General features: G+C 34.5%; 1 protein-coding gene across 1 annotated transcript in view; it reads right to left on the bottom strand.

Moving 5' to 3' along the window:
• LOC132562261 (GTP cyclohydrolase 1-like) overlaps positions 1–14594 on the bottom strand; it is a 28997-nt gene extending 14403 nt beyond the window's left edge. The window contains exons 1-3 of the mRNA XM_060227000.1: positions 14258–14594; positions 3589–3698; positions 1484–1539 (exon numbers count right to left, since the gene is read on the bottom strand). Coding sequence (XP_060082983.1) covers positions 1484–1539; positions 3589–3698; positions 14258–14594 — 503 coding nt within the window. The remainder of the gene's footprint in view (positions 1–1483; positions 1540–3588; positions 3699–14257) is intronic.
• Between the last annotated feature and the right edge of the window lie 2018 nt (positions 14595–16612).

Here is a 16612-nt window from a genome sequence, read left to right as displayed (position 1 = left end):
CTGTACTGTTAGATATAAGTGAAGGCCCTTGTATGTTGACAAAATTCTTATAGTGCCATATTATTTCTAGTAAGTTACATGAAACCATTCTTATCATAAACAAACATGGCTGTTGTTCCATAATTTGACCCAATGACCCATCAATCCCAGGATGCATCAGGCTATTGTACATTTTCACTATGGCCACCAAAGCAACAACGAAAGTTCAGAAAACATTACTATGATTCATATCAAAAGGTATCACTTATTAAATTCTTGAGAATGCTATTTTTATTTCAATCTTAAAATCATCCTGAATATGGTTGCAAATGACGATTCTAGTAAACTTGATACTGATGTCTTGTACTGATGTACTGGTATACTTGCTTTAAATCACTATTTTTTATTCTTTTTCTTTTCTATTCAAAACTTATAATTGTATTTATTTACCACTGTACAGAGAAAATTTCCCGGTCACTGATAACAGTGGTCCCTTTGTTTTGATTTGTATTCTTGAAATCCTCTTAGGAATAATTTTGTGGTCTATGTATGATAACATTTTCACAATCTAAGTTTTTCTATGATAATAAGAGTGTACAGAAAAGATATGACTGGAGCTACTACATACACATCTGTATGTCTGCTGAACATTATGGATGTAGTCACCTATTAAAATCTCCATTTCCTTTATAAGGAGATTACATATCTCTTTAGAGCAGAATATCTAGACCTTTTTGGATGCATTGATATCCATATCAATTTGATAAGCTGGGTACAGTTTCTGGCAGGCTCATTTCATATGTAGTACATAAACACCCCACAAATTTGTTTAAAAAGCAACAGATTACATTTACTTTCCATCTATAACAAAAGGAAAATCAATTATGTGCACTTTAAAGTATTGGTTTTTGAAATGAGTGGGACAGATTGTCCAATATTAGGTTACATTTGATTAGTATAGGTCTAAATAAATAGAACCAAAAAGGCCATAAATGCTTACGTCATATCTATACACCTTAGTGTGGTGATGTAAGTGTGTATGGCATCAGTACCTGTTAGTGTAACTTAGAACCTTGAGGGATATTACAGAACAAAGCATCGGAGCATGAGCGTCATTAATGTATGGCATTTAGACTTCCCACAACACAACAGTATTTATCATCTTGATTAACACCCACTACACTGGATCCGGTGCCTATTCAATAGTGTCGTCATCACTCTGAGGAAATCAATGTTGGTTCACAGTGGCCAACAAACTATTGCTGTGACGGTAAAAGTTACATATATTTCATATCAATTATTTGTGACTTTGGTTTAATACTGATATACCATGTTTGGATTTTATCAGTTTTTATTGTCAAGAGCTAAGGGGCATGATCAGAAAAAAACCAGCATTTTCCTATTTGTAGTTTGTACCTTGTTCGAATAAGTGATCAAACCAATGGAAAACCTCTCAAGCAATTAGCATCCAAATAGAAGTGGAAACAAAGCTGATATATCTTACCTCGCTAGTTTGCTTAGTCCTAGCACTCTCTTGTTTGGAAGATAGCCTATGGAGACCTGGAATGAAATGAGGAAAACATTTCAATTTTCTGCACAGCTTCAAGTTTGCATTGCAATTCTTTTAAAAACAATGTACAAATGGTTTAACCACCATCATAAGATAGATTTTATTTATCAGGGGTTTAATTCCCCACAGCAGCTTATATGAATTAAGTGATATGAATATAAGCTCATGAATATAGTTTTTTTTAAAGTGCTATCATCACTTAGGCACAACACCTGGTGATATTATATATAAATTGACATCTAGTTAACCAGGCCTTTCTGTCATCCATTTTAAGATTAATTTGAGAGAGCAGCAAGTAGTCTTAACTGGAAGACTTGACTTGTTAACTTCAGGGGAGAGAACAAAATACTTCACATGCTTGAGGAAATGCAACTCTCATGACAAAAGTGACATGTTGTGATGTAAGACATTAATAATGATAAACAGTTATCTGACTTTTACATATAGACTAATCTGGGAAATATTTGCTATTTATATTTAGACTAATTTGGGCAAAAACTTATCATATGATAATTACCAACTTTATTTAATTTTTTAATTGTTGGTTTACATATTATTAACAGCCTGGGTCATTTTTAAGAAAGTGCCTGGTTTGGGTGGTGAAGGAAAGCCAAATTTCCTGGAGAAAAACCACCAACCAGCAGCCAATACCTGGTGGCTGTCTCATGTAAGTCTACGACCTGTGATCCTGAGCTCGAGGTGGAGGGCAAGTGACAACGTCAGTTAGATGCCATAACCACTCTATACCCTCACACCAGAAAATGGTGGAAAAATTGATTTCTTTTTTTCACTCCCAGTCGCAGGCAATGGATGAATAAATATGTAACAACAACTTCAACGTGAATGACATGCACATGAGGAACACTTCAGAAAGGCTAAGAGAAAACTATAAAAAAACAAAATTAATGACTGATGGATAGTTTCTAACTAGAATAATTTGTTTTTATTGTAGCTTTTCATATAATTTTTCAATACTTATGAAACATTTTCAGCACCCTGATTGAAACGCTGCATCAGCATATCAAACACCTACACGTCACCGAGCTCTGGAACACACTGTATCATATTTCAATTAAGGCTTTTCATCAATATTGAATGGCCATTTACTATAATTCCTTTGAAATTCCTGTAAATGACACAATGTTGTAGTCATGTTACATTCCAATGACATCATAAATTGATTGATCTAGTGGTTCCTCGTTCTGCACGAGTTGACATGTCAACAAAATTGTTTATTTCCAAATGCCTATTTATATCATCAATGTTACTACACTTTTTATTTCAAATTAAAATTATATGGCAATAGGAGACTGAAATACGAAAAAAAAATAATAATGATATTAATTATGCCACAGTGTGAGGATATTATTGTTTACTGACCAATTTGAAATCTATTGTATTCAAAACCATATATATTCTAGTCAGATACAGATGCAATGTCACATTTTCATTGTTTTTCAACATATACTACTCATGCTTAGTAATCTAAATCATTTATAATATCTTTTTTCAACAAATATATAAAGTATCTAACTAAAAAAAGAGATCCCTGTGGGATCTTGGTGCCTATCATTTTATGATTTTTATGAGGTCTTTTAAGCTAGGGACCACGAAGAACCTACCTTATAAGAAAGATCCATCCATTACTTTTAAGAAATAATGAACAACTTTAACGATCAAAATCTGAAGTGGCTGTCTGTCAGCCTTTCTATACCAATCAGTCCCAGAATTGAATGCACAACATAGGAAGAAGAGGATTTTTCATATGAAATTTGAGAATGACCTACGAAGTAGTTCTAAAGAAATAAAGATGGTAATTGTTGATGGACAGATGGACGACAAACCATAGACAAAAAGTGATTTGAGAAGCCCATGATCTGACAATGGTACCAGTGGGCTTACAATATAATAGTGGTAAATTTTCTTTTTGAAATGGTGCATAGTCTTGTTGTCATCAGTGATTATAAGATTTCGAACATGTCTACTTCGAATTCTGTCACTAAATAATTGTCAAAACGATAGGAAGGAAATGTACTCACCTTTCCAATAAATGGTACTAGATGATGTTCACATAAAGAGAACATCTCTATATCTTTTACTATCACCATGTCATCGTGATCCTCATCAAAGATAGCATCATTGAGAGCATCTATAAAAGCAAAGTTCAGTATCAGCTGAGAACTAACACAAAGTAAATAGCGGAAGTTCTTCAACAAGGTAGGGTCTACAGTAGAAAGTACTAGCAAATGATAACTAGCATATAAACATTATGATAATATAAAGTAAATATAAACCAAATATTCTGAGATGTTCTCAAGATATTGCATTGATTTGAATGGGTAACAGACAGTGAATGGGGGACATAACTACCCAGAATAGAATGAAAACAGGACTGCCCAGAACAGTTGGGTAACAGAACTGCCCAGAACAGTTGGGGAATGGGACTGCCCACAACAAATGGTAAATGTGACTGCTCTGATCAGATGGTAAATGTGACTACCCAGAACAAATGGTAAATGTGACTGCTGAAAACTTATGGGAAATGGGACTTCCCAGAACAGTTTAGGAACAGGACTGCCCAGAGCAGTTGGGGAATGGGACTGCCCAGAACAGTTTAGGAACAGGACTGCCCAGAACAAATGGTAAATGTGACTGCTGAAAACTTATGGGAAATGGGACTGCCCAGAACAGTTTAGGAACAGGACTGCCCAGAACAAATGGTAAATGTGACTGCTGAAAACTTATGGGAAATGGGACTGCCCAGAACAGTTTAGGAACAGGACTGCCCAGAGCAGTTGGGGAATGGGACTGCCCAGAACAGTTTAGGAACAGGACTGCCCAGAACAGTTTAGGAACAGGACTGCCCAGAACAAATGGTAAATGTGACTGCTGAAAACTTATGGGAAATGGGACTGCCCAGAACAGTTTAGGAACAGGACTGCCCAGAGCAGTTGGGGAATGGGACTGCCCAGAACAGTTTAGGAACAGGACTGCCCAGAACAGATGGTAAATGTGACTGCCCTGATCAGATGGTAAATATGACTACCCTGATCATATGGTAAATGTGACTGTTGACTGCCCTGATCAGATGGTAAATGTGACTGCCCTGATCATATGGTAAATGTGACTACTCTGATCAGATGGTAAATGTGACTGCCCTGATCAGATGGTAAATGTGACTGCCCTGATCATATGGTAAATGTGACTACCCTGATCAGATGGTAAATGTGACTACCCTGATCAGATGGTAAATGTGACTGCCCTGATCATATGGTAAATGTGACTGTTGACTGCCCTGATCATATGGTAAATGTGACTGTTGACTGCCCTGATCAGATGGTAAATGTGACTACCCTGATCAGATGGTAAATGTGACTACCCTGATCATATGGTAAATGTGACTGCCCTGATCAGATGGTAAATGTGACTGCCCTGATCATATGGTAAATGTGACTGCCCTGATCAGATGGTAAATGTGACTGTTGACTGCCCTGATCAGATGGTAAATGTGACTACCCTGATCAGATGGTAAATGTGACTGCCCTGATCATATGGTAAATGTGACTGCCCTGATCATATGGTAAATGTGACTACCCTGATCAGATGGTAAATGTGACTACCCTGATCAGATGGTAAATGTGACTGCCCTGATCAGATGGTAAATGTGACTGCCCTGATCAGATGGTAAATGTGACTGCCCTGATCAGATGGTAAATGTGACTGCCCTGATCAGATGGTAAATGTAGCAGTGGGTAGGGGTGGGAGGGGGAAACAAACAGTGGTAACTACCAGTCAGAATCATATTTGGTTTCAGCATGCATAATAAGAATTTGGCATTTGGCATAACATTTATTCCTGTTAAAGAACACCAAACTGTTTCTATTTTTGTAATAGTCAATAAATGACTAGCCCTAGACAGACATCACTTACTAGCCCTGGACAGACATCACTAACTAGCCCTGGACAGACATCACTACCTAGTGCGGGAGAGACATCACTAACTAGCCCTGGACAGACATCACAAACTAGTTCTGAACAGACATCACTAACTTGTCCTGAACAAACATCTATATCTAGAACTAAACTGATATCACTAACTAGTACTGGACAGACATCACTAACTAGTTCTGAACAGACATCACTAACTAGTACTGGACAGACATCACTAACTAGCCCTGGACAGACATCACTAACTAGTTCTGAACAGACATCACAAACTAGTACTAAACAGACATCACTAACTGGTCCATAACAGACATCACTAACTAGTTCTGAACAGACATCACTAACTAGTACTGGAGAGACATCACTAACTTGTCCTTAACAGACATCACTAACTAGTCCTGAACAGACATCACTAACTAGTACTGGACAGACATCACTAACTGGTCCTTAACAGACATCACTAACTAGTCCTGAACAGACATCACTAACTGGTCCTGAACAGATATTACTAACTAGTCCTGAACAGATATCACTAACTGGTCCTGAACAGACATCACTAACTAGTCCTGAACAGACATCACTAACTGGTCCTGAACAGACATCACTAACTAGTATTGGACAGATACCACTTACTAGCCCTGAACAGATATCACTAACTAGTCCTTGACAGACATCACTAACTGGTCCTTAACAGACATCACTATATAGTCCTGAACAGACATCACTATCTAGTCCTTAACAACAGACATCACTAACTAGTCCTGGACAGACATCACTGACTAGTCCTGAATGGACATCACTATCTAGTCCTGAACGGACATCACTAACTAGTACTGGACAGACATCACTAACTAGTCCTGAACAGCCATCACTAACTAGTACTGAAGAGACATCACTGACTAGTCCTGAATGGACATCACTATCTAGTCCTGAACAGACATCACTAACTAGTACTAGACAGACATCACTAACTAGTCCTGAACAGCCATCACTAACTAGTACTAAACAGACATCACTAACTGGTCCTTAACAGACATCACTATAGAAGCCATTCAGTATTGAAATTATGCATCAACCAAAATAGTTACAAGAGACTTCACCATGGAGGCAACATGATAAATATGATTCTGTTTTATTTCATCATGTTCTGTTCCCTCTAAAAGTCTGTATATTGGTCCTGGTGACCTTTTACATATATCAGATGTTCCCTAAAGTCTGTGTTACAATGTTTCACTAACACACTATAGAAGACTCGCCAGACTGGAAATATCCGTTGGGAAATGGAACCATTTTTCTAATGAAAGATAAACCAACGAATCAAGTGAAATAAAATTTGCAGTTTCCACTAACAGTTAGTTTGATTAAAACAATGCAAAACTTGTCCAAGCTAAACACATAGGTCCTTAACAATAGTTATAGATACCAGGTGTTTATAACTGATAAGGAAAATAAATGTCTGAACCATGGGACATAAGTGTTTGAATTAGATAAGGTATCATACGTCTCTGTTCAAGTCAGTGCCAATAATATCACTTTGATTCAAGTGAATGTGAAAGTTGCTCTACCTATTTAGTCCAGGAAAAATACTTGATACACTTTTAGGTCCCCATTGCAGTCAATGTTAAAGTATTTGCTGAATAAGAAAATTTTATGTGTCTATTGATGTGAACAGATGATCGACCTGTTGTGCAATGTTACTTAAATTGATTTATATGGATTGTAAAAAAGGACCTATTTTTTCCAAATAATGACAACTATACTATTACCTGTATAAACTTAAGTGTATATGATAGGTGTTTTATTGACCAAGGTTTTACTCAATCATAGAAATCCATTCTTATCTTAGCACATCAGTATGAAATGCAGTGAGAGCAAAACGCATATGTGATTATCTCCAAGCCCTTGTTGAATTACATTATGTGATGTTGTAGAAAGAATTTGTTTTCTAATTAAAAATGAAAACTTGGTTAACATAAGAAATAAGTAAATATAAGCACTGAACTCTTTCAGTTGGCATTTACAGGCATATGAATACCAATTTGACAACAGGCTTCAATGAATTAGCCTTTGTCCAGTCAGCAATACTAAATTCGTGAGTAAAAGCAGTTCAATGTCTAAGAAATATTGCTTAAAATTTCAGGTTCTATTTTACAAGCATGTTTCACCAAATCTATTTTATTCAAGATAATATGTTCACAGGCCAGTATCACTAAAGTCACAATCTGTTTGATAACATAGTTCTCCCTAACACTCCCACCAAAGATCACAATTTAATTGAATGAATGAGCAATTGATTTTACACTATCGTCTGCTGTCCTAAGTGGCTTTATTTGTTGTGATTACTGAAGTGAGATCACAACAGGAAAAACAGATTCGAGTTTACAGCAACATTGATCTGATTGGTACAATCAATAAATGTTCAGGATGGCACTGTAATGACGACCTCCATGTTTACATTCCAGACAATGTCTCCAAACAAGAAATCCTTTCATGAATATCATTTGCATTGACAACTAAGTGTTGCTAGGAGTGTTTTACTATCCTACATGTATTGTAATAGGGATGGACTGAAATCAAAGCAAGCATTGTTCAATGTCTGTGTCACTCAATGTTAAACTAAGGTCGTTTAGTCATTTTGTAATTGTTTCTTCATCCAAAAAATCACAATCAAATCTCAAGTTCAAAGTGCTTTGATCATTATTCATAACATGTATTTAAATGAAATAAAGGTTATGATTGAGGATATTTAAAGAGTTTCCATTTCAAATGAAATTGATGAATCAAGCTTAAGAATTTTTTCAACTAAAGCCCCAAATACATGTAACTTTCATTAAACATTGATATAGTAAAAATTAACCTATCTGAGAAATTCTTAAGACGATATCATAAGTTTGTATCAATATAAGATAATAATATGATTGTTGCCAAACCAAAGTCAGAAAATCTGTGAGACATTCTATACATACTACACAGCGATCACTTAAATGGCTACACACCTGCATTCTATCTGTGATAGGACATCATAAAAGCACACAACACCCACAACATTAAATATGTCTATAACCCCTGTACATTAGAGTATGCAGATAGTTCATGAGTTCTTTTGTTGTTTTTTTTTGTTTGGCAACCTTTGGATTTTTGTATTACATTGATTTGAATTTTCAGTGAGATTTGATTTTATTAATTTTCATATGTCTCCATATCCCCTAAAAATATTTTTTGATAGACACCACTAAACTAAAGTATGTTTTAATGTTATTTTTGCATAATTATCAAGTGGAAATTTCCTCAGAAACCATAATAATCTCATAAATTTGCCTCATCATGCATATATTGGGGCTTTAAATGAGCCTTTGACAAGATGAAACAAGAGGCCCAATGGGCATGCAGCACTCACCTGGAATATATATACCAGTCAAAACAAGTTGTTTAAAGGTTTTAACAGATTTTACCTCTGTAATCTTTAATATAAGTCAAGGTAATTTCTTTTTACACACTTCGTCCTGCTTCATCCATGGAACATACCAGCCAAATATCATGCATCTGGGCCTTTTGATTCATGAGAAGAAATTTTTAAATGTTTTAACAAATTTGACCCTTGTGACCTTGAATATACGTAAACATCATTTCTTTTTGCAACCTTTGTTGGGCTTCATGCTAGACACATACCAGTCAAATACTGAGTGTCTGGGTCTTTTATTCATAAGAAGTCTTTTCAATGCTTTAACAAATTTGATCTTAAATATACATCAATGTCATTTCTTTTCTCAAAATTTGTTGGGCTTCATACTAGGAACATAACAGAAAGCTGACGACGGGCAGACAAATGATGGACTTTTGTGCAAAGTGAGGTAATAAAAAATAAGTGAGGACTCCTATAAATCACAATCATATGGTATTACCACTACATATATTGCAAATCTAAAATAATTTATCATATGATATTATTACTGCAAATATTGCATAACGATTCTTAAATAATATATCATACAATATTACTACAGCAAATATTGCATAACAATTCTAAAATCATTTATCATATGATATTATCACTGTAAATATTGCAGGAAAGATTATCTTCTTTGTCAGTTGTCCTTGCGAAACATAAACATTTACATATTATGACTGGCCTTCAGTGTACTGCAGATAATTTCTTTACAGGATAGAACACATTTACCTACACAAGTGTTCTATACATGTATATAGTATATACATGTACATGCTATATTTTCTGATCTAATGAACAAAATCAGGTTATGAACCATGAATATCATTTGTTCCTTTCATGATATATATCTTTTTTAAAGACTCAAATGATTACTTGCTATGTGACTTCAATTTAAACCACTAAATCTGTTTGTTTTTCCAATTAAGAATTACAGAGAAAGTAGAATATTGGCCAACACCCAGTCTGTTAATTTAGAGTTAAAGACAACTATGAACAACATGATCTGACATTAATTTAGTCTGGACGTTGTTTCACATGTGAAAATTCTGTAAACATTGTAAAAATGTCTAATTTTGACACTAACCAGATTAATCTAGTAACTACAGGTGTACAGAGCGATAAAGAAATTGGATTAGAAACTTATATAGATATGACAAAGATCTGATGACCTACTTTGTCTTTCAGAAGATTGTATATCGTATATGAAATGTGGATGACATAGGTCACAACTGTAAATAATTGGCATGCCTTCTTAATCGTGTATCTCACCTCAAACACTGAACCTTAGCAACTCCCTCATACATGGAGCCTTCTTAATCGTGTATCTCACCTCAAACACTGAACCTTAGCAACTCCCTCAAACATTGAGCCTTCTTAACCTTGTATCTTATATCAAACACCGAGTCCAATTAACTTGTATCTTACCTCAAACACTGAGTTTGATTAACTTTGTATCTCACCTCAAACATGGAGCTTTCTTAATCATGTATCTTACCTCACAGACTGAACCTTAGCAACTCCCTCAAACACTGAGTCCTACTAATCTTGTATCTCACCTCAAATTTGCAGCCTTCTTAACCTTGTATGTTACCTCAAACATTGAGTAATATGATTCTTGTATCTTACCTCAAACACTGAGCAACATAATTCTTGTATGTTACCTCAAACACTGAGTAACATAAATCTTGTATCTTACCTCAAACACTGAGTAATATAAATCATACATGTTACCTCAAACACTGAGCAATATAATTCTTGTATCTTACCTCAAACACTGAGCAATATAAATCTTGTATGTTACCTTAAACATTGACCCCTATAATTCCTGTATCTAACCTCAAACACTGAGCAATATAATTCTTGTATCTTACCTCAAACACTAAGCAATATAAATCTTGTATGTTACCTTAAACATTGACCCCTTTAATTCCTGTATCTAACCTCAAACATTTTTTATGCAAATGATATCAGGATGAATGTGGTGATTTTAAGTAGAAGTTTTAAAGTTGTTTATAAAGGACTTTGCTAATTGCATTAACTACTTAAAGTAGATGTATGCAGAAACTATTGGGAATTCTAGTCAGAAGAACGTTAGTTAGTCAGATTGCCATTTTAATTAGATACTACAAGAAGTAATTTCAATACGTTTTATGTCTTACCATGTGTTCCGTTGCTAACCTTCAATCACAATAACATATGCTGATTAATCATGACATGTACAAATGTAATTGACAAGAGCCCACTTCTCTTTATGGTTATCTGACTATAAGGGCCCTGTCACACTTTAATGATTTGTAGAACTTATGCTAACATATGATAAATTAATAAGAATTCTATGAAATACTGGACCATCAAAGATTTTTTCCACTTTAGGGTGTATGTATACCTTATTCATAACAAGTGGAATGTACACATTATGAACTAATTACTTATCCTGAACAAATCTATAACTTGTTCCAACTGACCATACAACTTACTGAATGTGATTCTAGCCTATGGCTTATACTGTATAATGGTGTACTGGCAGTATTTTGGGGAATTGGGACAGAAAGTGGTTCACAGCATGAACTGGTCAATAGTCCATGATGTCAGAGAGATGGAGGATTCTGGAAAGACCATGGATCGAGTGGCAACAGCAGTTTGGAAGGTATAACCAGCTGATGGTCGAATATTTGATGAGGATCACGCATTCTTTACAAATTCCTGATTGTCTGTGCAATGTTGTCTTGTGCTATGTATGAGTTTGACAATGGTCACTCATATGTTATGAATGTTGGCAGCATGTTTACCATCCATTACTCGTAACTTAGAAATAAGCTTTGGGTACAGTAGACATTATCTGAGTGTATTTCGACTTATGCTTCACTTTTCAATAATGGAAACGAGTGGATGTGAATGATTGCAGAGCATTCTGACAACCTATATCCACTAAATGGAACTTATGAGCCAAAATGATGGTGAACATAATGCACAAATTTGTTCATTGACCTTGCTGTCATACGACATATGCTAGCATATTCCAGCATGTTGTTATCTATATCGAACTTGCACATAACTTTCAAACTTAAAGTAACATTTTTTTCTTACATAAACTTACGTTGGCTAAATTGTCAATACGTGACTGGTTTGTAGACTCAATAAATTACTGTAATAGCAGAAGTGGTGTAGATAGCAATCACGAAAACGAGACTGAATTTTAGCGATAAAAGGTGACAAAATACAACATCATTCTTCAATTAAGTTTCTCAGCATCCCCATTAACTTTTAACATTATTGTTCAATCAAATCACAAAATATATTTGTCAATATGCAGCCATATTGGTTTTTTTTCCAATTTGTTTAAAAACCTTACGTCAATTTGAGGATTACAATGACATAGCTAGTTATGACTATACTGATTTTGGTACACTTCTCAAGCAACAAAATTTTGTATACTTCTCAAGCAGAATGAATCCATGACCATAAGGTGATCCCCATAACCAAAACTATTACCCCACAAACATAAAAGTAAATGGGTGTACATATTTTTCCTTTCTATACATGTCTGTGTAAAGCCTTAGACGGTAATACAAGTTTTCTTGTACTTAAATCCTGCTCTGATTTCACCTAGCATTACCATTTACAGTAACATTTGTTTTTTTGATGATTCTAAGTTTTGTACTTTTACTAAAAGTTTAAAACAATATGGAAGTCTCATTATATAACAGAGAGTAGTTTCTTGGTAAATTATACTTTTAAGGTATAACAGTATGGTGAGGACTTATGTGAACTGCATTTGGCTTACTATTTTAATCTTGATGATTCTACCAAAATATAAAGAGGGCTTATTTGTAGGCATGTCCTTATTTGTAGATATATATGATAATGTCTTACACTTGAATTACAACTCATCATAGGATCCTTTACTAAGATAACTGCTAAGTATAAGTTTAATGATATCATCTACCATAATAAATACTTACCTAACTTCATTTCATTAATTTGAAATTGTATACAATTCAAACACCCAATTAAAGTTTTATTTCACTGTATTGATTTTAACAAAGATTGAATATGTCATGTATCAAAAATAGACACATTATTGAATACACAATAACTAATAAATTCCATGAAAATTCATTATAATTAACATCAAGTGGTGTATGTCTATAAGCACTCACACAATATCCAAATTTTGAGAAAGGCAGCAATTCTACCTTAATTGCATGGTAAGTTTTTTAAGAGTTGTAGCCTCTCATGACGTAATACAGCTTAGGTCATACTAGTGTGGTTTCCATGAATGATGGGTAGATTGACAGACAAGGTAGCATGACTTCCCACTACAATAGGTCAGCAAGTCCCTACTTCACAAATTAAGCTAAAGGTCAAGCAAAGAACAGCAAGTAATGATGCAGTTACAGTAAATGGTGGAAAGACATTTAACACCAGGTGCTACCAGACCAAAAAACCTGCCAGGAAGCATGTATAGATTTGTAGGGTACGCGTCAGTGAGAAGGCATAAAATAATAAACAAAACACAAAATTTAAACAGAGCACCACTTTAAAATTATTGTTCAACCACAACTGATGCAATAATCAACTGTAACTTTTCATGATTGATCACTGATACTTAACTGTTTTCTTAATAATATAAACAATGCAAAACTTCCAAGAGAATTCCATTTTCTAGTAATGGGACAATGATCAGAGATAATTAATTAACTAATCGTTTAACATCAGCTGAAGCAATGATCGATATTAAATCCTTATAAATGATCACTGATATTTTCTTGTATTTTAGCTGTCACATATGATAAATTAAGATACAAAACTGTATGTTATTCAAGTGTTTTTTAACAAAATAAGGACCTTTTCAGCTACATGTATAAACAGCTTGTTATTTGTGAGAACATTGATTTAATATATTGTTAGACAGAATAATGCTGATCATCATCATTGTAAAACCCAATACAATTATTGCATAAACCATATTGCTTGAAAAATCAACTGCACTAATCCACTATCGTCGAAGCTTAAATGACACTGATATTAATATGATAACAGGACATATATACAATTGGAGAGAGCTGCATCCTTATAACACTGCCCAAGATGCATGTACACATCTGCGATTATATATAAGATAAAAGTCAATTGCACATTTTCATGCGAATCAAGAATTACATGGCCAGATAATGAATATTCGATTGCATTATACCTTTTGTTTATACCTCACACATAAACGAGTACGTGCATTCTCTATGCATGGTATTTTAAGGTTTTATGATAGATTATTGTAAAAACTAGCCATGCATATCTATACACCCGTTAGTTACCTTTTATGTTTTCTCTGTAGCCTTTCGTGAAATACATCATAGCCTTGGCTGCCCTTTCTGGTGTCCTAAGAAGTCCCTGCCGTGATGTATCTTCTCCAAGACCCTTTAGTATACCTTTATAGTTTTCTTGTAAAGCGCTTTTAATTTGTTCATCTTTATAGTTCTTATTGTCCTGTTCACGGTCTTTCTCCTTCTCGGACTCCGTCTCCTTTAATTCACCGAGATTGTCGCTGGAATTCATGGTTACATTGGTTGTTGTCGTCAGCTTTCTTAATTTCTGTTCTAATTCCATATTAGGATCGGGTACAAATGAAGTTGTAATTCGACTGTCACACATGATTAGAGAAATTTTATGAATAGAGCCTATGTGATCCACTTGTCTGAGTTGCCGTTACACTGACTCTGACGCAGGTGGGATTTGTTTATATTGGGTAACCTCGCGAGCTCATGAATAATCGTTATTTTCCGTAAAAATCCACTCAGTGCCAAAGAACGTTTGTAGAGCAAGACGTCCACATAAAGTAACTACCAAACACCTAAACAACGTTGAAGTTCATAGCCAATGGAGGGAAATATGCTGATGTAAACTACGAAAATGTAGGCCTTGATGGTGGTATGCGAAATGCGGGTAATGATATGTGATCATTATCAATCCTGAATGACTTCTAATTTGTCACCATAAATTATTTGCCAGGTCAACTCTTCTTTCAGGCTGATATTCACACAGTTTTGTAATAGCTAAATTTGACAATTTTTGTAAACTCATAATTATCAAGTGTTTTACATCGTCAAGTATTCATGATTATTTTTATGCATGCATACTTGTGGAAATATATCGAAAATTACTTGTGATATATTAATTAGTATCAAGAATGTAGTTAGTTTAAAAGTCACTGGCAACGATATTTTGCAGGTCCCTATATTTTGACATAAATATCACGGGTAGTTTAGGACCACGTAAGACGAATTTTTCGCCAAGTTGATGAACTGCCACCTAACAAATAAATAAATAACTTGAAATGTTTTCTTACTATGATAAGATTTTATTTAAAAAACTAATCGGGAAATTGCAGTAATTTCCAGTTAAAAAGAAAATCATCCGATACGACCTGAAATTCGCTTACCTGAAATTATCAACATGTGTATCGGACATGTGACTGCACTTCCGTTTCTGATGACATCACTAAATCACAGAAACGCTGAGTTAGCTTAGTGTGACCAAGAAGTACACATGTATAACATAAAATCATCATTTGAACAGGGATGACATTTTGATGAAAATCAAATGAAATACATTTATGGTGCGAAAGTAGTGGATATCTGTGTTTATGTGTGCACCTTTTCAAAAGGGTTAGAATCAAGATTTTATTGTTTGATCCTATTAATCAAATGAGCCATATTTCTTGGTAAGCTTCTTTCCATAACACAAACTATTGCAATAAAGTTGATTTTTCATCTCCTGGCCTACAATTCGTTATTTAAATAATCTTGGAAATTAATTGTCAAAAGTGATAATTTATAAGTCATCATTTTTTTCAATATAAGATGTGCAAGTTTGGATTTTCAGGAAGGCATGGTCTATTATTTATGGTTGATTTTTATTCACATGACAAACAAAACATTAGCATCTGAGGATGAATTGATAGCTTATGTCATCATATCTAAGAGGATGTTTGACATGTAAAAATATGCAATTAAAAAAGATAAACAAATTTGCAAATGAAATACACACTCTTAATATTTCATGGTGAATGGTTTAAATCACAAATTTTAATTTTTTCATGTACAAGGTCATGAAGGTCTATGTTTATGTGATACGGCTCGACAAAATGGCTTTTCTGAAATACATAATGGTCTGGAACCTCTGTCCATACAATACCAGGACTGGATATTTACCTCTCAATGTAGCCTAATGTATTCAGCTGCAGGTGAATTTGATCTCATGAAATATTAAGCATAATGATTCTATTTACATCATAGTATTTTGACTTGTACTACAGATTTCACATGTGAGGTCATTGTTCCAGGTTTAATGGTCTGTCATTCTTAACCACTTTGGAAATGTCCTGGCAGGTAATCACATTCACTATTAATGATCTGCATCCAAGAACTGATGGACGACTGCTTCACTTTGTTTAACTCAATCTACATTGTATTTGTTAAAGGACTTTAGTGGAAAAAAGACATAACCTCTGTATACAGGATACTAGTGGAGAGGACAGTGAACTGAGCTGTATTTGATGTTTTGATCTTCTGTGATCTGACCACCTGTATATAGGTCGAGATGCCTTTGAATGACAGGTTCTTCAATCAAACTTGATTTCTTGTTTTGATAGGTGATGGGGAATTCTGAAA

The sequence above is a fragment of the Ylistrum balloti genome, unplaced genomic scaffold (assembly GCF_031769215.1).
Source record: "Ylistrum balloti isolate Yb309-2 unplaced genomic scaffold, AGI_CSIRO_Ybal_v1 Utg371384, whole genome shotgun sequence".
Classification (NCBI taxonomy): Eukaryota; Metazoa; Mollusca; class Bivalvia; order Pectinida; family Pectinidae; genus Ylistrum; species Ylistrum balloti.
Note: the sequence above shows the minus strand (reverse complement) of the source record. Positions and strands in the feature narration are given on the sequence as shown.